We start from the raw sequence: 23,657 nt of genomic DNA, 5'->3' as shown, positions 1-23,657 counted from the left end.
ACTGCACAGTTATTGATAACTTCCTTGCTAGTAGAGATAACAACATGAAAAAGGATAAGGAACACCCTGCTGGTGCCTGTGCAGCATAAATGGCAAGTGGTTAGGTGCTGAGCTCAACAGAAAAGGCAACAATGCCGTCTTTTTAGGGCACTGTAAGTGCATCCAAGGGAGAAGACTTACTTCAGTTTGGCTGCCTGGGTGGGCTCTAATATGAGACGAAGCTGTTCACACAACTGTTGTGAAAGAGGCGCAGTTAAGACCAGGTAATTCTGCCACATGTCAGCTGCAGCCTTCTCCTGTGACAACAACATATAAGTTACCCTTTGATTGTCAGGGCCAACCGAAGTCATTACAGCAAGATGAAGGCTTGAAACCAAGTAGTAGAAAATGACTTGCGTGAATTTGCTCGACAGACACTCTTTAAAGCCTCTCTCAGCAAGGTGCCATCTAATTCACTTGATTAAAAATGTCTCCCTTTCCACCAAAACTACAACCCACAGTTCCAAGTGAGAAAGAATGAAACAAGGCAGTAAAATATTAGAATTCATGACCAAAAATGCCTTATTCACATCACCTACAAAGAGTATAACCTGTACCCTTCATGTGGGGAGGGAACTGTCAATGGTTAATTTTGGTGCCAGCAGATCCAGCCACTTAATCGTGGGCTCTCAGGGTCATGTTTCAAAAGCAGAAGTGGCAAGTGAGTACAAATCTCTCAAGTAACACACTCAACAGCGTGCTTATTTCCTGGACACAAAGCTCCATGATTTTTCTGCCAACTACAACAGAGCACTCAATACACATATGTGGTGGGAACGATGATAACAGATATAAAATAAAAAGATATATATATAGTAAATGAAACTTCTGGTTAATCTATGCTGCCATGTTAAGTCAGCCAGCAAAATTCCAGGTGGCCTGTTCTGAGGATGACACAGTATACTTTTGCCCCATTTTTAAATTTCTGTCATCCATTAGAGAGTGAGCAAGAGAAGTTAAAGAAACTAAACACATCAGCTTCTCTCGGCTTTAATTAAGCTACAGATGTAGTGGCAAAGTAGGCAGAAAGCAATGGATAGATTTAGGCTTCAGGATTGTAATTGTATTCTCCATATACTCAGCCCCTTTTACAAAGGTAATTAGAGCTAAGAACTTATTAAGTTTGCTGTTATCTTAAAAAACAAAAGTCAAGATATTTCATGAAAAGACCCATGACTTACTTCTTCTGGGTTTCCAGATTCGTGTGGCTGCCACATTTCCAGCTGTCTCTCCAGCTCCTGTCTTAGCTCACTGACATCTTTTAAAAGGGGCTAAGAAGAAAAAGCCACAGATGAGATGCAGCCCAGGTTGGAACCACCAACTCATTATTGCCAGCTGCCTTCTTCCCTGCAGTATGAACTCCAAGTACATACTCCTGAGATGCAAAACTTAAGCAACTTTAATGGCACAATAAAGACAATCATTCTTCAGTTTCCCATTTTGTAGACACAAGATGGGTAAAGGAAATTTTAACACTTATAAATCCATCCCAGAAAAACAAAAATAAAATACCCATGAGGATATCAATAATGAAAATTTTTTTTGATTAATCTAGACTGCCATTAAATGATAAGGGAAACAACTCAGTTAATCCACTCTTCTCAAATGCAGGCATTAAACCAAACATTATGGCATTAAACATCATAAACTGTTATATGTCCTACAGGCTCCTCACACAAGCATGGTGGATGTGAGAAGAGTAGATTTGAGAGCCAGAGGCCCGAGGACCAGACCCACCATCACAGCCAGGTCAGGGCACAGACCACGCACTGTGAGCCTGAGATTAACTGCTAGAACAGTGTTATCTGCTTGGAGAACACCTGTCATACCAGCAGCGTTCCTTAAAACTTTGTTAAGGACATGATACCCCAAAATAACCAGATGCTCCATAAAGTTCTAAAGACAAAGATTTAAAAGCAATTTACAGGGCCGGCCCCGTGGCTTAGAGGTTAAGTGTGTGCGCTCCGCTACTGGCGGCCCGGGTTCGGATCCCGGGCGCGCACCGACGCACCGCTCCACTGGCCATGCTGAGGCCATGTCCCACATACAGCAACTAGAAGGATGTGCAGCTATGACATACAACTATCTACTGGGGCTTTGGGGGGAAAAAAAAAGGAGGAGGATTGGCAATAGATGTTAGCTCAGAGCCGGTCTTCCTCAGCAAAAAGAGGAGGATTAGAACAGATGTTAGCTCAGGGCTGATCTTCCTCACAAAAAAAAAAAAAAAGCAATTTACAATTACATTTTATCAACTTATTAAAGCAGTAATTTGTGCACACTTAGTACCTGGAAAATCGTGTCCACAAGGAACTGATGGGCTGTATGAATGGTCGAATCTCGGCTTCTCTCTGGTTTCTCATTCTCTGTCTCCTTGCGGGATTTGTCTGTCCTGGGATCTTGGTCTTCCTCTGTTTTAACAGTTTGGGTCTCCATCTCCATCTCCATCTCATTAAAGCCTATTTTCATACAAGGACATAGTTTTACTTACCATAATAGTAACATAAAGACAGCCTTCCTGGTTGCCTGTCAATCCTACCAATTACTCAAACGTCACTCATTCACTCCCCAGCACCTGTCCACATGCTGCTTCCACATGTTCTTTCTCTTTGAGACAGCAGTTGCCAAATCTTTCTCCCCCAACAGCCCCCCCTACTGTTGATGGCGGCTGTCCTAGGGAGGGGGGAGAAGGGGATACTCTAGTTTACCCAGACAAGCCTTGGAGAACTGTGTGATTCTTTAAACTATGTGCCTGTAGAACTTTGATAAAAATAAAAACTAAAGTAAATAAAATCACAGTTCTACTTTATAGATGAGGAAACTGAGGCAAAGAAAAGATGAATAATTTGCCTCAACCTGCAAAGTGAGTAAGAGGCAAAGCCTGGATTTGAATCTAGGAAAGTCTAATCCCAGGGCTGTGCCTTCCTCATTGTCATGTAATGGCTAGGCAGTCACCAGCTAACACCTCTGAGAGTACAGGAAGGAAGCAAAAGAAAAAGCTTTTGAATTTGGCAAGTTCTTTTGAATTTGCACTTATTCTACTGCTGGTGAAGTTAATTTTTAATGTGTTGAATACATGTCTTTTTTTAATAGAAACTGCCTAATAATAGCACTTGTCAACTATGAAATGGAACTGTATATAAGAAGTTTTATTATTTTCTCACATACATTTTTCCCCATTCTATTATTTAAATATTTTACTGCATTTTATGCTATTTTTATTTATTTTCATATAATTGAGAACATTTCTCTAATAGTCAAGAATATATCTTCTTGTCACAACTGGAATAAGTGTACTATTCAGTTTTCTTCTACATAGTTAAAAAGGATGGGATTTTGTCTGAAACTCAAGTTTCAGAAGTCCCTTTGAAGGATAGTGTCATACTCCTCCATCTTTCTACTCCCAAATGGAAAACAGTGAAATTATTACAGGCAAATGAATATTTAAGCCATGGGTTAGGATGTGGGAAGAACAGATCAGACTAGACTGCAGTAAAGAGAAGTGACTTCCCTAAACCAGAGAGCTTAGGAGGGATTCATTCTCTGTAGGACTCACCGGGGCTTGCCCTGGTCCCCGACTTGACCTCCTCTGGCTTCAGCTGCTCCGGGTCTACTGCTGTGAGCTCTTCCTGCTCCTCCGAGTCCATGAAGACATCCTCTATCTCTTCCTCTTCCTGATCCTTGCTGGAGTCTTTTGCAAATTGTTGCTGCTCCTTGCTGGCCACATCTGCCAACAAAGCACGCACACACATAGAAAGCCTCGGTCTTTGCAGAACAAAGTAATCACGTGTGGGTGTGGTTTCTGTACTTTCTAGCTTCCAAGATTCTACTAATGCCAGTTCTGCCACTGACCAGCTATGGGGCTTGAACACAGTGCTTGGCTTGTCTGTGCCCAAGATGTCCTACTGGTGTAACTGCCTATTCTCTACCCACCACAGAAGCTACAAGGACATAGTGTAACTATACACGTGGCCACAGAAGTAGGATGTTTAGCTGAGTTTTTACTGCTATGACAGAGAGTGAACCGGAATAAACAGGCTGGACACATGACTCAGAGCAGCTAATGGAATTATCCCCCATTACCAAGCCATGGGTGGAGAAACTATAGTGATTAAGAGCGTAACACAGGGCGTGGGAAGCCCAGCATCGTGATCTTGGACAAATTCTTAAAATTCTTTGGCCTCAGTGTGCTCATCTATAAAATGGAGATATCCTAGCTCATAAGATTATTGCAGGAATTCCATGATCATGCAACAAAGGCTCAGAACAGTGTTTGGCACAAAGTCAAAGCTCAATACAGGGTAGCTATTATTATTACTGCTTTATTTTTCTAAAAAGTGGGGACAGGGAGAAAAAAAAGTAATCCATGGCAGGGCAATCATTTTTGTACCACTCATAGACAGATATTAGATATTATCAACACTAGTTTATATATTAGGAATGAAACATTGAAAAGTCACCAAGAGAACTAGAAGGAGAGACTGACCAGCAACTGATTGCTCCCTTCTTATACTGAGATTTTTTTTTCTCCTCTTTTCACTTATGGGGAAACCACATATTTCAAGTTCACAACTCCTGCCATTGCAGGGAGCAACCTCAAGGTGACTATAAAGAAATGTCCAGTACTAAGAAACTCTGAGATCAGTGCTAGGTTTGGATGTGGCCACCCATTAATCAAGGATATTTAAACGGTTTACACTAGACCTGAAACCCTGAGCTTTTGCACTTGGCTATGGATACCTTTACACCAAAAACAAATTGTGTTTCTGCACAGTTCTTATTAGAGACAAAATAATTTTTAAAAAGCCATTTCCCCAACCTCCTAAGACGACTTTGTAATAACACCCGGCGGGCACACAGCCATACAGCATAAGCTCTCACAGAGAGCTCAGTGAGCAAAGGAGAAGCCTTCCGTGCTCCATACCATAGGTCTGTGCATCATAAGGGTCGCTGCCTTGTTTAATGTGCTCAAATGCTTCTGCGTCCTCTGCCTGGGCCTGGGGCTGGGCTGGCCCCTGCTCGGTGTGGCTGTCTATATCCACAGTCCTCAGCCGCTTATGCACATGCTCACTGTGATCACCCATGGAGCGTTCATTGTCAGCCTGTCCAGGTTTCCTTTTAAAACTCTGGGGAAATATAAGGAAATTCATTAGAGCCTTGTCTGTACCCTCGAAAAGACTGAAAATAACCATAATATCCATCCATAGGGGCTGGTTAAGTAAATGAGGGATAGCCACACAAGAATTCAATGCAGCTGTTAAAAAGAATGGGCAGATCTCTACATACATATATAGAACAATCTCTATGATACACTTTTATATCTGAAATAAAGGCAAGGAAGCAAAGAAACACACTCTCACATACATAGGTACATCCATCCATCCATCCACCCATCCCTATGTTACATATGCGGAAAATATCTCTGAAAGACAACAAAACTGGTAGCACCAATTTGCTCTGGGGATGGTCCCTTGGGGGGCTTAAAGACAGGAATAGGATGGAAGCTTTTTAGGGGATTGGTTTTTATATACTAATTTTGTATCATGTACATTAATTACACCCCAGTAAAAAAACCTAATTTTTATAATGCAAAAGAGTATGGACAGTGAAAAATAATAAGACTAGTTGGTGCTGGGCAGCAGCACACAACACCTGGCTCTTAGGTTCCATAATAAGAACAGGTGTGTTTGTGTGTGCGCGTGCGCGCGCCCTTCCCCCACCCACCCGCAAGGGAAGAAGCCCCAGGTTCCACTAGGAAAGCCCCACTGTCCTGGACTGCTCAGCCCAAGGTTGCCGTCGTGTCTGATGGGACAGCAAAGGCTGGGAATGTGGCTTTTTTATTTAGCCACTATGTTTAGAGCATTTTTTTTTATATGCAACCTTCACCTAAGTTTAGTTGAAGGGCAATAGAGACCTGTGTGTTTTTCCTGGTCTGTTTCTGGGAAGCAAGCCGGGCAATGAAGTTGGACTCATGGCCTTCTGCCTGGTTTGCGTCTGCAGCTCCACTCCCGTGTTCCTAGGAAATCCAAGCCATAAAAGAATGAGTGAGGATGGAGGAAGCTATACAAGCACCTAGTTACTGCACTGCATTGTGCACAACTTCTCTCACCATGATTCTCATCTCAGAGTCATATAATCGCACCTGCCTGCCTGTCTGCTCTGGACCTCACCCATGACTAAGGCCTGGCCTGTGGGCACAAACAGGAGCCTCTAGACCCAGATCTGTTATCCTCCTGGGTAACTTTGCTCTGCAAGGCTGATCAGTTCCTTGTTTACAAGAGTGTAAGGCTTACTCGGAAGGCAGGACAGAACTTGATTAGAAACCAGGCTTCATCATCAACCAGCTGTGTACCCTTGAGATTGTCATTTAACTTTACTGAGGCTTATTCAACTCAAATATAAAATGGAGAAAATAAGAACAATAATATCAACCATCTTATAGGGCTACTGTGAAGACTTGATGAAGTAATGAAAATGCTTAGCACCTAGTAGGTGCTCAACGAATAGGGTGGAGAGGGTATAAGAAGTATAAGCAGTTGTTACTATTGGTGAGAAAACTGGGGCTCAAAGAGGCTACAGGAGTTAGTTGTCCAGTCACCACTGTGGGCAGCAGGTCCTCTCACTTTCTGTGCTCTTTCCACAGCATGCCAGTGGCCCAAACTGTGGCCATACACAGAACACACCACCCCCGGTCAAGGAATGAAGATATGCTTTGCTTTTTAAATTAAAATGTTTACAAGCCTGGTGAACAGCAAGGAAAAAGGAAGCACTGTTGGAGGCATATTACTGCATGAAGTCTAAATTCAACCTTTCTTTCCTCGGAAGCTTTCTAACAATAACACAAACCTAATTCTCCCATGGAGGACTACAGTGTAATAACTTTTTCTCATTAAGCACATCACTTAAATACTGTGTGTAGCAAATATTCTGGGGTTTGTTCTGGGAGGCATATGAAAATAGGCATACAATCATTTTCTCAAAGAATGGGACAAGATCTTCCAGATGTCAACAACAAAAACACATCACACATAAACCAGCTACTCCAAATTGAAGGTGATTTCAGGCAGAGAGAAGATGCCCTCCTAGAGGCAGCTGGTGGAGGCCACGAGGGCCCATTACCTCCTTCCCCGGCTCCTTCTCAGGCGCGACCCCGGCCAGCTCCACAGCCTGTGCGCTCTGCGTGCTCTCCAGCCCAGTCTGCCTGCAGGAGTCGTGCTCCTTCCTCTCTGTAGCCTCTGGCACCTCCTCCTCTGTGTCAGAGTCGTCTCCTTCTTCTTCTTTTTCCTGCATCTGCAGGGAAAATCAAACACAACAGTAAATGCTCTGGGGGAAGAACATGAGGTGGGGGGCTCTACAGCAAGAAGGCACCCCACTCGTCACCGAGGGGAGTCTGCAGGAAGGGGATCAGCCAAAGAGGGTTTTAAACAGAAACTTAAAGCTGCTTGGCAGGCTACCTGGCGATAGAGAAGTATCCTAAAAGGGATTCTAATGCGATTAAGGTAATTTCTCCTCCTTATTATTATTACTTTCAATGTAAGACAAGCCAGACACCCCACAATACCTGGGGCTGGAGACCTTGGTCCACAGGGCCGCCATTCTCTGTACTTTCCTCACTGGCTTCCTTGTCCTTGTCCTCCAGAGACTGCTGCTCCTCCCCTGAGTTTTCTTCAGGATGTTCAGTATCTTTGTCTTGGTCATCAGCTCCTGTGTCCATCTCTTCCTCCCCCTCCCCCTTGTCATCGTCATCTTCACTGGGGCCTTCCTCAGGCTCACAGTGACCCTGACCTTCACTCTGGTCAGCCTCAGTCTCTTCATTTATTTCCTCAGCTTCAGGACCTGCTTCTTCAGTATCCACTGGTTTTTCTTTAATTTCCAAAGGATTCTCTTCTGGATAGATACAACAAAAACCAGGAACACAGAATTTAAAAAATCAACAAGAAAGGGTGACGTCAGCATCATGGCGGAGTGAGCTTCCCACATTGAACTCCCCCCCTCCAAGACACAACAAAAAGGACATTCATATTCCAACAGAAGCTATTCACACAACACAGGGGACGTCTGAGGCACCCAGGCAGCCGTACACCATATTCCAACAGAAGCTATTCACACAACACAGGGGACGTCTGAGGCACCCAGGCAGCCGTACACCATATTCCAACAGAAGCTATTCACACAACACAGGGGACGTCTGAGGCACCCAGGCAGCCGTACACCCGAGGACTGAGGTGCTGGAATCTCCAGAGTAAGTGCAAGGAGGTAAGAGGAGCTCCCTTCCTTCCCCAAGGACTGCGACCCACAGACTGAGACCGAGAGGCTCTCAGAGGAGGAAGGGGGTGGTGCGCCACGTGAAAAATGGCACTCTCCAAGACACCTCACAGCCCGAGGGGATCCCCCTATGGTGGGAGCAGAACTGTTGTGAGGGTAGTTTTGGCAAGCTAGGCCCTCAGGAGAGCAGAGAGTGACAGTGAGGCGAGAAACCTCTGAGATCAGGGAGGCAAAAGTAAGCGCCCCTCCCCCACCCGGCTCGCCCGACTGGTGCTTCAGCACACCCGTGCTTCAGCTCAGCCCCGCCCCTAGAGGCAGCGGCCCCCAGGCGCCTGGCCAGACCAACAGTGGGGGCGAGCTTGCACCACTGCACCAGAGGCAGCGGCGGCAGCTTAGTCCCCACCATGCCACAGCCCCAGCTGCTCCAGCTGGACCAAGCCACAGCCCCAGCTTCCCTGGATCCACCGTGCCATGGCCCTAGCTCTTTCAGCTGGAATGTGCCCCGCCCCCAGCTCCTTTGGATTGACTGTCCCCCCCGCCCCCGGCTCCAGCTGCTTTGGCTTGGCCTGTGCGCAGGCTCTAGCTGATTTGGCACCAGCAACTTCAGCCCAGCGCACTCCAGTTCCAGCTTCTTTGGCCCAGCGGCGCTCCAGTTCCTGCTTCTTCGGCCCAGCACACTCCAGCTCCTCCTTCTTCGGCCCAGTGCACTCTAGTTCCAGCTTCTTTGGCCCAGCAGCGCTCCAGCTTTTCCTTCTTTGGCCCAGCACACTCCAGTTCCAGCTTCTTTGGCCCAGCGACACTTCAGCTGCAGCTGCTTCAACCCACCCGCACCCGAGCCCCAGCTGCTTCAGCCTTGCTGTGCTCCAGCTCCAGCTGTTTCCACGGTTCCGCCCAGCAGCCTCCACTCAGCCACACTGCAGATCAGCCAGGGGCTGACAAGAATGTCCACGGATTGAGGCAGGCCAGAATACACAGCCCTTGACCCCCACCCAGCGGCAGCAAGAGGAAACTGTGACCATATATTTTCACTACGAGGAAAGGTAAGCCAACACCAACAGGCACCATGCAAAAATATATTAAATCTCCAGACCAAAAGGAAAATGACAAGCACCCAGAAGTCAACCCAGAAAGCACAGAAATGTATAACCTTAAGGACAGAGAATTCAAAATAGTCATCATAAAAAAGCTTAATGAAATACAAGAAAACACAGACAGACAATTCAGTGAAATCAGGAGTTTCTTCACAAAAGAGATTGAAGCTATAAAAAAAAAAACCAATCAGAAATCTTAGATGAAAAACACAATAGAGGAGATAAAGACAAATCTGGAAACCTTAAGCACCAGAGCTGAAATATGGAAGAAAGAATTAGCAATATTGAGGACAGCAATGCAGAAATGCTCCAGATGGAGGAGGAAAGAGAACTAAGACTAAAAAGAAATGAAGAAACTCTCCGAGAAATATCCGACTCAATTAGGAAATCCAACATAAGGATTATAGGTATTCCAGAGGGAGAAGAGAGGGCAGAAGGAGCAGAGAACTTGTTCAAAGAAATAATATCTGAGAACTTCCCAAACCTGGGGAAAGAGCTGGAAACACCAGTGAATGAAATCAATATATCTCCTAAATATATCAACACGAAAAGACCCTCTCCAAGGCATATAATAGTAAAGCTGGCAAAAGTCAACAACAAAGTAAAAATATTAAGGGCAGCTAGACAAAAAAAAAAAACATACAAAGGATTTCCTATCAGGCTCTCAGTGGATTTCTCAACAGAAACTTTACAGGCTAGGAGAGAGTGGAACGATATATTCAAAATTCTAAAAGACAAAAACTTTCAGCCAAGAATACTCTTCCAGCAAAAATATCTTTCAGATATGATGGAGAAATAATAACTATCCCAGATAAACAAAAGCTAAGGGAGTTCATTGCCACAAGACCCCCACTACAAGAAGTGCTCAAGAAGGCCCTCATTCCTGAGGAAAAAAAAGAGAAAAGGGATTCAAAATTTTGAATGAGGAGGAAAATAGGTTGTCAAAACCAGAAAAATTGCAGTCCTCTATCAAAATAGATTAGCAAACACTTAATTATAAAACCAAAGATCAAGGGAAGGTAAGCACCAAGCATAAAAATAACCTCATCACGTTAAACACGAACTCACAACACAAGAAGGAATAAGATGTGACAACAATAACATAGAAGGGGAAGAGGAAAGAGGTCGAATCTACTTAGTCTAAGGGAATAAGAGGCCATCAAAAAATGGACTATCACATTCACGAGATTTTTTATACAAACCTCATGGTAACCACTAACCAAATAATCAGAACAGAATCACACACGCTAAAGAAAGAGAAAACTAAGAGAACCCCCATACAGAACTACCAAACTGCATTGGTAGTCCGAAACACATGGGACGAGAAACTAAAGAAATGCAAAAGAACTGGAAAAAGAGTGATAAAATAACAACAACAAGACCTCATATATCAATAATTACCCTAAATGTGAATGGACTGAACTCTCCAATCAAAAGATACAGAGTGGAGGGATGGATTAACAAACAAGACCCAACAATATGCTGCCTCCAGGAAACACATCTCAGCTCCAAAGACAAACGCAGGCTCAGAGTGAAAGGATGGAAGACAATACTCCAAGCTAATGGCAAACAAAAGAAAGCAGGTGTTGCCATACTTATATCAGACAAAGTTGACTTCAAGATAAAACAGGTAATGAGAGACAAAGAGGGGCATTATATAATGATAAAAGAGACACTCTATCAAGAAGACATATCACTTTTAAATATATATGCACCCAATACAGGAGCACCAAGGTACATAAAGTAACTATTAACAAACCTAAAAGGAGATATTAACAAGAACACAATAATAGCAGGGGATCTTAACACTCCACTCTCATCAATGGACAGATCATCCAGACAGAAAATAAATAAGGAAACAATGGACCTAAATGAAAAACTAGATGACATGGACTTAATAGACATATACAGAGCACTCCATCCAAACACAACAGATTACACATTCTTCTCAAGCACACATGGAACATTCTCAAGAATAGACCATATGTTGGGAAACAAGGCATGCTTATATAAATTTAAGAAGATTGAAATCATAACAAGCATCTTTTCAGACCATAATGCCATGAAGTTAGAAATCAACCACAAGGAAAAAACCAGGAAAGTGACAAAGCTGTGGAGACAACATGCTACTAAACCACCAATGGATCATTGATGAAATTAAAGGAGAAATCAAAGCATATCTGGAGACAAATGAAAATGAAAACACACCATACCAACTCATATGGGATGCAGCAAAAGTGGTCCTGAGAGGGAAACTCATAGCAATACAGGCCCACCTTAACAAACAAGAAAAAGCCCAAATAAGCAACCTCACACTACACCTAACAGAATTAGAAAAAGAGGGACAAACTAAGCCTAAAGTCAGCAGAAGGAGGGAAATAATAAAAATCAGAGCAGAAATCAATGAAATTGAAATTAAAAAAACAGTAGAAAGGATCAGTGAAACAAAGAGCTGGTTCTTTGAGAAGATAAACAAAATTGACAAACCCTTAGCCAGACTCACCAAGAAAAAAAGAGAGAAGGCTCAAATAAAATTAGAAATGAAAAAGGAGAAATTACAACAGATACCACAGAAATACAAAAGATTTTAAGAAAATACTATGAAAAACGATATTCCAACAAATTGGACAATCTAGAAGAAATGGATAAATTCCTAGACTCATACAACCTCCCAAAACTGAATCAAGAAGAAATAGAGAATCTGAATAGACCAATTACAAATAAAGAGATTGAAACAGTAATCAAAAACCTCCCAAATAATAAAAGTCCAGGACCAGATGGCTTCTCTGGAGAATTTTACCAAACATTCAAAGACTTAATACCTATCCTTCTCAAACTATTCCAAAAAATAGAGGAAGATGGAACACTTCCCAACACATTCTACGAGGCCAACATCACCCTGATACCAAAGCCAGGCAAAGACAATACTAAGAAGGAAAACTACAGACCAATATCCCTGATGAACATAGATGCAAAAATTCTCAACAAAATATTGGCAAACCGAATACAGCAATATATTAAAAAGATCATACACCACGATCAAGTGGGATTTATACCAGGGACACAGGGATGGTTCAACATCCACAAATCAATCAATGTGATACACCACATTAACAAAACGAGAAATAAAAACTATATGATCATCTCAATAAATGCAGAGAAGCCTTTTGACAATATCCAACATCCATTTATGATAAAAACTCTCAAGAAAATGGGTATAGAAGGAAAGTACCTTAACATAATAAAGGCCATATACGACAAACCCACAGCCAACATCATACTCAATGGGGAAAAACTGAAACCCATCCCTCTGAAAACAGGGACAAGACAAGGGTGCCCACTCTCGCCACTCTTATTCAACACAGTACTGGAGGTTCTTGTCAGAGCAATTAGGCAAGAAAAAGGAATAAAAGGAATCCAAATAGGCAATGACGAAGTCAAACTCTCGCTGTTTGCAGATGACGTGATCTTATATATAGAAAACCCTAAAGAATCCATTGGAAAGCTATTAGAAATAATCAACAACTACAGCAAAGTGGCAGGGTACAAAATCAACTTACAGAAATCAGTTGCATTTCTATATACCAACAACGAACTAACAGAGAACTCAAGAAGACAATCCCATTTACAATTGCAACATAAAGAATAAAGTATCTAGGAGTAAATTTAACCAAGGATGCAAAAGACCTATACAATTAAAACTATAAGATATTATTGAGCAAAATCAATGATGACATAAAGAAATGGAAAAATATTCCATGCACTTGGATTGGAAGAATAAACATTGTTAAAATGTCCATACTACCTAAAGCAATCTACAGATTCAATGCAATCCCAATCAGAATCCCAAGGACATTCTTCACGGAAATAGAACAAAGAATACTAACATTCATATGGGGCAAACAAAAGACCCTGTATAGCTAAAGCAATCCTGAAAAAGAAGAACAAGGCTGGAGGCATCACAATCCCTGACTTCAAAACATACTACAAAGCTACAGTAATTAAAACAGCATGGTACTGGTACAAAAACACACAGACAGATCAATGGAACAGAATTGAAAGTCCTTCATGAAATAAAACCTCATATCTATGGACAGCTAATCTTCGACAAAGGAGCTAAGAACATACAATGAAGAAAGGAAAGTCTCTTCAATAAATGGTGCTTGGAAAACTGGACAGCCACTTGCAAAAGAATGAAAGTAGACCATCTTCTTTCACCATACACAAAAATTAACTCAAAATGGATCAAAGACCTGAAGGTGAGACCTGAAGCTATAAAACTCCTGGAGGAAAATATAGGTAGTACACTACTCGCCATCAGCCATAAAGGGATCTTCTTGAATTCCATGTCTACTCAGACAAGAGAAACAAAAGAAAAAATAAACAAGTGGGACTTCATCAGATTAAAGAGCTTCTACAAGGCAAAAGAAACCAGGATCAAAATGAATAGAGCACCCACCAGCTGGGAAAAAATATTTGCAAACCGTATATCTGACAAGAGATTAATCTCCATAATATATAAAGAACTCACACAACTGAATAACAAAAAAACAAACAACCCAATCAAAAAATGGCCAGAGGAAATGAACAGACACTTCTCTAAAGAAGATATACAGATGTCCAATAGGCACATGAAAAGATGCTCAACATCACTAGTCATCAGGGAAATGCAAATCAAAACCACACTAAGATATCACCTTACACCCGTTAGAATGGCTATAATCACCAAGACAAAAAGCAACAAATGCTGGGGAGGCTGTGGAGAAATGGAAACTCTAATCCACTGCTGGTGGGAATGCAAACTGGTGCAGCCTCTATGCAAAACAGTATGGAGATTCCTCAAAAAATTAAAAATAGAAATACCTCATGATCCAGCTATCCCACTACTGGGTATCTACCCAACGAACCTGAAATCAACAACGCAAAGAGGCTTATGTACCCCTATTTTCATCACAGCATTATTCACTATAGGCAAGACATGGAAGCAACCCAAGTGTCCCTCGACTGATGAATGGATAAAGATGATGTGGTATATATATACCATGGAATACTACTCAGCCATGAAGAAAGACAAAATTGTCCCATTTGCAACAACATAGATGGACCTGGAGGGTATTATGCTAAGTGAAATAAGCCAAAAAGAGAAAGACAAACAGGGCATGATTTCACTCATATGTGGAAGATAAACCAACACACGCACAGATAGAACTGTTTGGTGGTTACCAGGGGCTAGGGGGTGGGGGGTGGGCACAAGGGGTGGAGGGATGCACATATATGGTGACTGATAAACAATAATATACAACAAAAATTTCACACAAGAAAAATCAACAATATGATTTCTTAAGATGGGATGAAGTTACACAAGTAAATGTTTTGTTTTATTATTATTCTCGAACCAGGAGTTGGCAAACTATGGCGCATGGGCCAAATCTGGCCGACCTGTTTCTGTAAATAAAGTTTTATTGGAACACAGCCCCATCCATTCGTTTACCTATGTGTTTACCCCATCCACTCTGTATTGCCTATGGCTGCTTTCACACTGTAACAGCAGAACTGAGTATCTGCAACCTCTGCTGCAGCTTATGGCCCACAAAGCCTGATATATTTATTATCTGACCCTTTACAGGAAAGTTTGCCTACCTTGCTCTAAGCCATGCTTATATATTCCACACAATTGTTTAGACAGTGCATTCATTTAAAAATTCTAATCCACTAAAAAAATCCTATAAGCCACCACAACAATAGGAATATTTTAGACCAAAGATAGGAAATGACAGTCTAATTTTCAATTGTCATTGGGAATAATTGGATCATTCTTTATCATACACAGAAAATACAACATACATTCAAAAGGAAATAATCCTATTTGAAAAAGTTTATCAAAAGAGCTTTCCTATAGTCATATGTTGCTTATGACAAAGATATGTTGTAAAAAATATGTCATTAGGTGATTTTTGTCATTGTGCGAACACCCCAGAGTGTACTTACACAAACATAGATGGTATAGCCTACTACATACCTAGGCTATATAGTACTAATCTCACGGGACCACCATCATATATGCGGTCTGCGGTTGACTGAAACGTCGTTACACAGCAGGACTGTACTTTGCGCATTTCAGAAATCACAGTTACTTTGTTAGCAAATAATTCTTTAATAGTTTATATACACAATATCTTAAAGTGAGGCTGGATGTTCTTCTGAGCAAATAGAAACTGTCAGTTTCTACACTGTCAGTGAATTTTAATTTTCTTAATTTTATGCTTGCTTGGTTATTGAATTTAAGGTTGAAGTCAGATTCCAAAATTATAAGGTAAGGAAATGGCCCCAGAAGCAACAACTGATACTATTTTAAAAGTATCCTAGAGATTCCCAGTGAAGAATGTTCTGAGCATGAGGAAAGCCCATCCCAAACTCTTAATCACATGGTTCTGGTTAAATAGCAAGTTCACAGATTTATTTTAAATTACAAATACTTGAAACTTGGAAAATGCATTTTACAATTATGAGAGCCATATACTCATCTCCTAGATTTAACAGATGTTAACATCCTGACATATTGTATCAAACTTCTGTCACTTGTTTAAAAAAAAAAAAAAGGTTCTGGATACAACTATCTGGATTCTGGATGCCTCTGCCCTTCCTGCTTCCTCAGAGGTCACCATAACCTGAAGCTGTTGTGTATTATTCCTTCTATGTTTTCATACATTTGATGTATCCGTAAACAATATACAGTATTGTTTCTTGTCTTAAATTTTTACATAAATAGTACCTTTTATTCTTTACTAACTTGCTATTTTTGTTCCAATACGGTGTTTTTTTAAAATAGCTTTTCCAAATATGTAACTGATTCATTAGTAAGCAGAGTGAGGCTAGCTTATGTCTTTCCGTCTGGTTACCCACCATGGTGGGGGCCTTCTATTATAGGAGTACCTCTTACACAACAGTTCCAATACCAGACGGCACTCTCTAGAGGAGTCATTCGGGTTCAACAATGGGTGACGGAGGCCCTAGATTACTGTCATGTGCCATGTGACTTCTCTTGGGATTATTCAATTCCATTCCCCATTTTAATGCCTTCCTATTTCAGACTACACACACAACATAAGCACAACAATTAATAACTGAAACAATCATTTCCCTAAGAAAGCTGTAACAGGGCTCCACGAGAGGCCTGGGTACACCTAGACTGCACATCAACACAAGAGATGGGCACATAGTGATGGCTGTGGGGAGATGGAGCTATGTGTGACGAAACACCACCTGGGCACAGCAGCCCTAAACACAGGACAGGAGATGACAGTAGTAACAGAGACCTGCTGGTTTATAAGCTTTAGGTCTAATCAGACAAGAAACACTACAAAGAAAAAGCAAACAATTTTCTCAAACTGGAATTGAGCTGACCAGACATGACTTATGACCTGGCCATGACACCGAAATCAGTTACTGCTTATTTTCAATGAGTTCCAACTGGTCTCTTTAGGTTTCAAAAGACATACCATACCTTCTCCTTCTTCATGGTCTGTGTCCTCACCACTGTTCTTATCTTCGCTGTCTAGGTTTAAGTCATCTGGAAGGTCCAAGGCCTCAGGTTCTGGCAGCTTCTCCTGATTGCCATGGTAAGGGTCCACCTCATTCTCATCATATTCCCTCTTGGGACAATGAAGAGAAAAGAAATAAAAATAAAAAACATTTTTTAAAAACTGACATTCACAAATAATTAGCTTTAAGTAGTGATGCTGAGAAATATAATGTCTCTTCCCTAAAGTTACCAGCACACATTAGAAAACAGAAATTGTATTTTTAGAATTTTCATCTTGGAATTTCAAATTTCATTTTCTGTGTAGGTTCTCCACTGATAAGAGTATATGACTGTGTTACTTAATCTCAAAGAAGAAACTGAAGTTTATGAGAAGAAATATAGAAAAAGACCAAAGGTTTTAGTTTTCAAACTACAGCATGAGCCCAAACAGCACGAAGACTACCTCATCAGTAGCCAAAAGTTAGATATTTTATGTCCTGTTAAGAGGCTCTGTTACACATTCTTTTACAAGGCAATAGGAAAACAACTGATGAACAGGAAGAAAAATGTCTTGAGATGGCCCAAGAGCTGTGCAGTGCAGCGGCCCTGGCCTCAATTCAGGAGAGTGGATGAGTTTCGAATCTTTATTACCTCATCTATTTGTTCATTAATTTTTTCTTGGCCTTGTCCATCATCATCAGTTTCTGCTTCTTTCTTTTCTTCCTTCTTATCTTGCCAGTTTTTATCTCTGTTTGACTTCCCAGCATCCAAGTTGTCACCTTTAGCAACAAGTTCACAATCTTCCTAAATGTCAGAGGAAGAAAAAACACAAAATAATCTCTCAATCCAAGAAACTGCTTTCACATAGGCTGACTCTAGCTACAGTAGCTCTCAGACACATATAATTTCTGCCTGTTGGGCCTATCCCATGGAAATATCCAGCTGACAGGGCATCGTCTATGACCTGGAGAAAACAGTCTGGGTCAGCCCGGAGAGCAGTAGTAACAGCAGGTGTGTGAACAGCAGAATGGGTCAGACTGTGCTGCTGCAGTGTCCTACCCAGCCCTGGAGTTCTCGTAAGCAGGGAGCTGGAGAGGTGCAGTGGCCAACAGCAGAACCAGAGCATCTGCACTGAGTCTTCTTAACTTCTGTCCTCCATAACACAGGTCAGGCTACTCTTTTAGCTCTGAATATAATCAATTAAGATAGGGGAGAAAAAAAGAGAGATGGAAGAAAGTGAAGAGAAAAACAAAGACAGAAAAGGAAGAACAGTAATGGCAGGGATTGGTAGTTGGTGGGAAGACTGCCTCCTTCAACCTGGGGAGTATAGGATGGGAGGAATCTTTGAATTACCTCGTCCATTCCTGGTCCTGTTTCTTCAGTTTTATTGTCTTCTTCCTCCTCATCTTCCTCCTCATCGTCATCACCCCACAGCCTCTCATCTAGTTTGTCAGCTTCCTCACCATTCAGATCGCCCATCTGTTTATCCAGGTCTCCGCCCTCACTATCTGATTTCTCATCATCCTCTTCTGAAAGGGAAGGCATTGAGCTTAGTTAGGCAGATCCCCAAATTGATATGGTCCTGTGCATGCAGGAGAGGCATGGACCCACTCCCTGGCAAGGGCTCTGCCTAGGATTTACTGCCTGCTTCTACAGAACACTCTACAGGCAGATGACTTTAGGTCTGCTGAAGTAGTCCTACTGTGTTTTCTAACTGTTTGAAGGAAGAATGAAGTCTGTGATGTATTATGTTAACAGACACTTAGAGGGTGGTGGACCAGCGGGTCAGGATGTCTAGTTCTGGTACTGGGGGAATATTCATTATGGGACTCAGCAAACTTACTGGGTTTTGGTTTCTTATCTGTGAAATGAGAGAGTTGGACTATGTGTTTTCCAAGGTTCCTCCCCCATTTCCAACATACTGTACTTCTATGATTTTATCTAACATCTAACATCATGTGTCCAGCTCAATTAACCAGCATTTTCTTGCCACTGTCTTTGCTCAAGGTCTACTGTGAGTTATAAGTTACATTCTCACGCTGCTTAGGCAAGCGTACACTTTTCTACTCTGAGGTCAGCTTTCATGTCTGCAAGATCTTTGCTTAGAATAAGATGTTATAGCTCAAATTAGCTTTGGACAGAAATTTAGGGCCATAGCTGAATTATGGTACAAACATATGACAGATGATAATGTCCTGTTAAGAAATCATATTCTCAAATAATTTTAATGTTCAGAAGATGTTAAATGAAAAAAGCAGACTCTAGAACTGTTTATGGTCTATGTGTGTATACATATGCAATAAATGGAAAGAAATAAGCCAAAATTTATTAAGTGGTTTGGGTGGTAGGCCTAAGGGGCATCTATTTCATTCCTGCATTTTTTTTCCAAATCATCTACAAACGTCTACTATTTTTATAATTAGGAAAAAAAAATTATTTTTAAAAAACTACCCTGAACAATTTACTTTTGAGCTGAGAGCCAAGATCTGTTAGGGATTATCTCCTCGCTCTTTCAGACTTCCCCGAAGGGCACTACCGAGTCACTGCATCTAGCACATCTAGAGGCAACCAGAGCATCATTCAATGTCTCAGTTTACTCAGAGAAGACTCTCCAACACTGACTATAAACTTCTGCCTCAGTGGAGATGGCAGTGGCGCATGCATATGCTGATGTTTTCATCTGCAGTTATGCAGAGTAACCAACTTGTTCCAAAAGATTATAATAGGCTCTTTACTGGAAACATGTAGTTTCCTGAACAAAATATTTACTTTTCAAAAACAAGAACGAAGGGACAGATAATCTCAAACCTTTTTCTTCAAGCTCCCCGTCATGCATTTTCCCATCAAAGTCTTCTGACATCTCAATGGCATTATCCTCGCCTTTAATGTCTGATTTTGAGTCAGGATCCTCTTTATCCTTTTCTTGACCCTTCTGAAATGTATCTTCTGCCTATATCAAAAAGCATTATAGAAAACATAAACAAACATTGTAACTTTACTAATGTTTATGCAGCTGTAAATAGAATATAAATACATAAAAAGGTTAACGGCGTGAAGTTATCTCTGGGTAGAGAAAAAAGGAGAACCAACAGAGATAACCATACACAATTTCTGGTTTGCTTTAACATTTCTGTAGTTAACTTCCAGTTGTATCGCATTTGTGATTAGAGAATATAGAATTTTGTTGAGGCTTTCATCGTGGGAATTTTTTTTTTTTAATCTAGGCATATTTAAAAAGAAACTGCATTCTCTGTCTGTAGAATAAAAAATTCATCAACCTTATTATGTCGTCCATATCTTTAATATCTATTTTTGTCACTTTGATCTCTATTTATAGACAGTACCCCACTATGAATGTGATTTTGTTCACTTTTCCTTAAACTATATATTCCTATATAATCTATATGATATTTGTGGCAAAAGATTCAGGATTGTTATCTCTTTCATTATGGTTAAATTTTAAAAGTCCTTTTTTAAAGTACAAAAGTAATAAAATCTCATTAAAAGAATTCTAAGAAAAACAGAAAGAGTAAGTTTCCCATGGCACCACCATCCTGTAAAACTCCCAAGGAAGTACTACAGTGACATTCTGGTGCTTCTTTTCATCCATAAATACACCAACACATACTTAGTAATGTTGGTGATACGTATCAATATTTGCCTCCCAACATCTTTTAAACAAAAAAAGGGATCATGCTTTACAAACTGTTTTGCAATCTGCTTTCAACTTAAAAAATGTCTCAGATATATTTCCATGCTGATACATATAAATCTATCTTATTCTATTTACCTAATCTATAGTATTGCTCTGCATAGACAGTATCATAATTTAAATAATTCCCTCCTGATGAATACTTGGATTCTTTCACAATTTTCACCATTATAAATAATGCTGTAGTGAACATCCTTGTACAAACACACTCCCTCACACACATATTTATCTTTGACTCTTATTAGCATTTCTAAAAGAAAACATGGAGGGGCCGGCCCTGTGGCATAGCAGTTAAGTGCGCGCGCTCCGCTACTGGCAGCCCGGGTTCGGATCCTGGGTGCGCACTGACGCACCGTTTGTCCAGCCATGCTGAGGCAGCGTCCCATATACAGCAACTAGCAGGATGTGCAAGTATGACATACAACAGTCTCCTGGGGCTTTGGGGAGAAAAGGGGAAAAAAAAGAGGAGGATTGGCAATAGATGTCAGCTCAGGGCCAGTCTTCCTCAGCAAAAAAAGGAGGCTTGGCATGGATGTTAGCTCAGGGCTGATCTTCCTCACAAAAAAAAAAAGAAAGAAAGAAAGAAAACATGGAATTCCTAGGTCAAAGAATACACACAATTTAAAATTTATTAGAGCTTTTTATCCCCACTTGATGTTTTTTGCATTGGATTGTACTTTTCTATTAAGTTTACATTTCTTTTACTTTAATTTTTTTCCATTAGAAAAGTACTCTGTGTTGATTAAGTTAAATTTGAGAAATACAGAAGAGCCAAAATATATATATATTAGACAGACTAGGATTATTCTTTTGTTTTTTTTTTCTTTCTTTTTGGTTTTTCCTTCAAAGGAAGAGAGGGAAGTTTGAATTGGTTTGCTCCTTTATTTTTAATAGTTATAACCATACCTTAAGTAAAAATTTATGGTATGCTTTAGACTTACAATATAAGTGATAAAAGAAATTTCACTAACTCATATTTCTTCAAGTTGCAGTTGATTAATCTAAATGACTGACAGTAGTATGTATACCAAAAAAAAAAAAAAAAAAAAACACTCTCTCCCAAATGAGATAGGCATTTAAAAAAGCAACACAATCTTAGTCCAAAGCATCTGAATATTTCAAAAGTATTCTTGATTCCAACAAAAAAGGATATAAATTAAAAATTTTCAACATGTCTTAAAGACATACAACAATAAAACATATTAATAGCAAACATGGGCATGATAGTTTAATGACATTATCACTTAAAATAGCCAAGTTTTTTATCCTTAAATGAACCACTACTAAAAATACCCTCCAAAAAATTATCAGTAAAAATCTTCCCATTTAAAATTAAAAATTTTTAAACCATTTCCCTCTCAAATTATAGCCATAACCAATGACTGAGTTGCAAAGTTCCTTTCTGTGGTTTTTAAGCTTTTTATTTACACCCACTCCCCAAGGTCCAGTATTCTTAGGGCTCCATAGATCACAGTCTGAAAACCATTAACCTAGTAAAAAACATTTATGCATGTAATTTAAACATTGAAAAGAAAGGGGAAAAAGAATGAGCTTCTGTTAACTGCATACATATTTCATGCATGTGAAAACATACCTGTTCTTCATTTTCTATCTGGTCACTCACATCTTTCATGCCCTCGCCTTCTCCAATTCCACCCCCCTCATAGTCATGGAACTCAGTTGCTCCCTCTCCTGCTGAGTCTTCCATTAATTCTTTGGGCAGGCAAAATCCCTTGAAAATAAAAAAGTGAACAGTTAGGCACAAAAGCAATAAACAAGGGGATTTCCAGTCCTGTCACAGAAAAAACAAACTTAAAAAACGCTGAATCCTTTCTCTAGCTCAGTATTTTAAGTCTGATGGAAGTACAGCAGACCTTTGACATTCTTTTCTTCCTTGGTGACAAGTTATTATGCAGTTTCAAAGCTTGACATTAGATTTAATATATGAGGTTTTGACTTTGTAGAGGCCTCTGACATGTGGTAATCTGACATTTTGCCATGACAAAAATTTGAACGAAGTATATACTAGATGGTATTTACGAGCAAGTCATCTCAGTGTCTAAATCCTAAAGGGGTTTTGTTCTTCTTTATTTACTTCTCAAATTAGTAAGCCTGAGAGGATCAAGAGAGAAGACATTTAACCCTAGAGGTACAGTAACTTGAAGCAGATGCTACAAGTGGGAGATTTCATTTTTACTTTAACAATTGAAGAAAATTTTGTGTGATGCTCCTCAAATAAAATGTTAATTTAAATATAAAAACTCCTTCCCCCCAACTCTTGAAGTAAACCTGCCACTCCTGGGGAACGTGCCACATCTGGCCTCAGCTGCCATGGCACCTGGCACAGTGTCGGGTCTAGAGTCAAGAACAAGGTCAGACACAGTGACGCTCGGTAAGTATTAAAACCGTGTTTCATGTTGGAACATAGCCTGAAAGGAAAAATCAACTACTCGTGTGTGGGACAAAAATGAATAGGAAAATAAGCACAAGAAATAGTGGTTCTCAAGCAGAAATTTTAATTTTATCAGAGAAACTACAAGCTATCAAGATATCTGTCAATCTGAGGATAAAAATGTAATAAAAATAAGCTGTCAACCTACAAGGAATTAAGAGCCAAGACCAGCTGACACCGACTGTGACTTAGTTACACAGAAACAGCTTTTTATGGATTAAATGCTTTAATTACAACCTAGATATATTATCTTAGCACTGCTTCTAATCTACTTTCAAGTTCCCTTAGCACTACTCAGAAAGAATATGAATACAATTTGGACACTTAAAAAGTTTAAGGCAAGGCAAACTCACTTTCAGGATGTGTATTCTTAGAATGTTGATTGAAAAATACATTTTGGTTAACTTACCTAATTTTCTCACTGAGCTACATTATTTTATTTTTTATTTATTTATTTTTTTGTGAGGAAGATCAGCCCTGAGCTAACATCCACGCCAATCCTCCTCTTTTTGCGAAGAAGACTGCCCCTGGGCTAACATCCGGCCGACCTTCCTCCACTTTATGTGGGACGCCGCCACA

General features: G+C 40.4%; 1 protein-coding gene across 2 annotated transcripts in view; it reads right to left on the bottom strand.

Annotated features, from left to right (window-relative positions):
* The window catches only part of MDN1 (midasin AAA ATPase 1), a 173,539-nt gene that overhangs the window by 6,518 nt on the left and 143,364 nt on the right, over positions 1-23,657 (bottom strand). For both annotated transcript variants that reach the window (XM_058566628.1, XM_058566629.1), the window contains 13 exons: positions 22,221-22,358; positions 19,723-19,864; positions 18,268-18,443; positions 17,566-17,718; positions 16,897-17,044; positions 7,598-7,923; positions 7,156-7,326; positions 5,951-6,052; positions 4,961-5,162; positions 3,593-3,763; positions 2,326-2,495; positions 1,221-1,310; positions 181-296 (listed from right to left, as the gene is read on the bottom strand). In XM_058566628.1, coding sequence (XP_058422611.1) covers positions 181-296; positions 1,221-1,310; positions 2,326-2,495; positions 3,593-3,763; positions 4,961-5,162; positions 5,951-6,052; positions 7,156-7,326; positions 7,598-7,923; positions 16,897-17,044; positions 17,566-17,718; positions 18,268-18,443; positions 19,723-19,864; positions 22,221-22,358 — 2,105 coding nt within the window. The remainder of the gene's footprint in view (positions 1-180; positions 297-1,220; positions 1,311-2,325; positions 2,496-3,592; positions 3,764-4,960; positions 5,163-5,950; positions 6,053-7,155; positions 7,327-7,597; positions 7,924-16,896; positions 17,045-17,565; positions 17,719-18,267; positions 18,444-19,722; positions 19,865-22,220; positions 22,359-23,657) is intronic.

This window comes from Diceros bicornis, chromosome 23 (genome assembly GCF_020826845.1).
Source record: "Diceros bicornis minor isolate mBicDic1 chromosome 23, mDicBic1.mat.cur, whole genome shotgun sequence".
NCBI lineage: Eukaryota > Metazoa > Chordata > Mammalia > Perissodactyla > Rhinocerotidae > Diceros > Diceros bicornis.
This window is presented reverse-complemented; position numbering and strand designations above follow the sequence as displayed.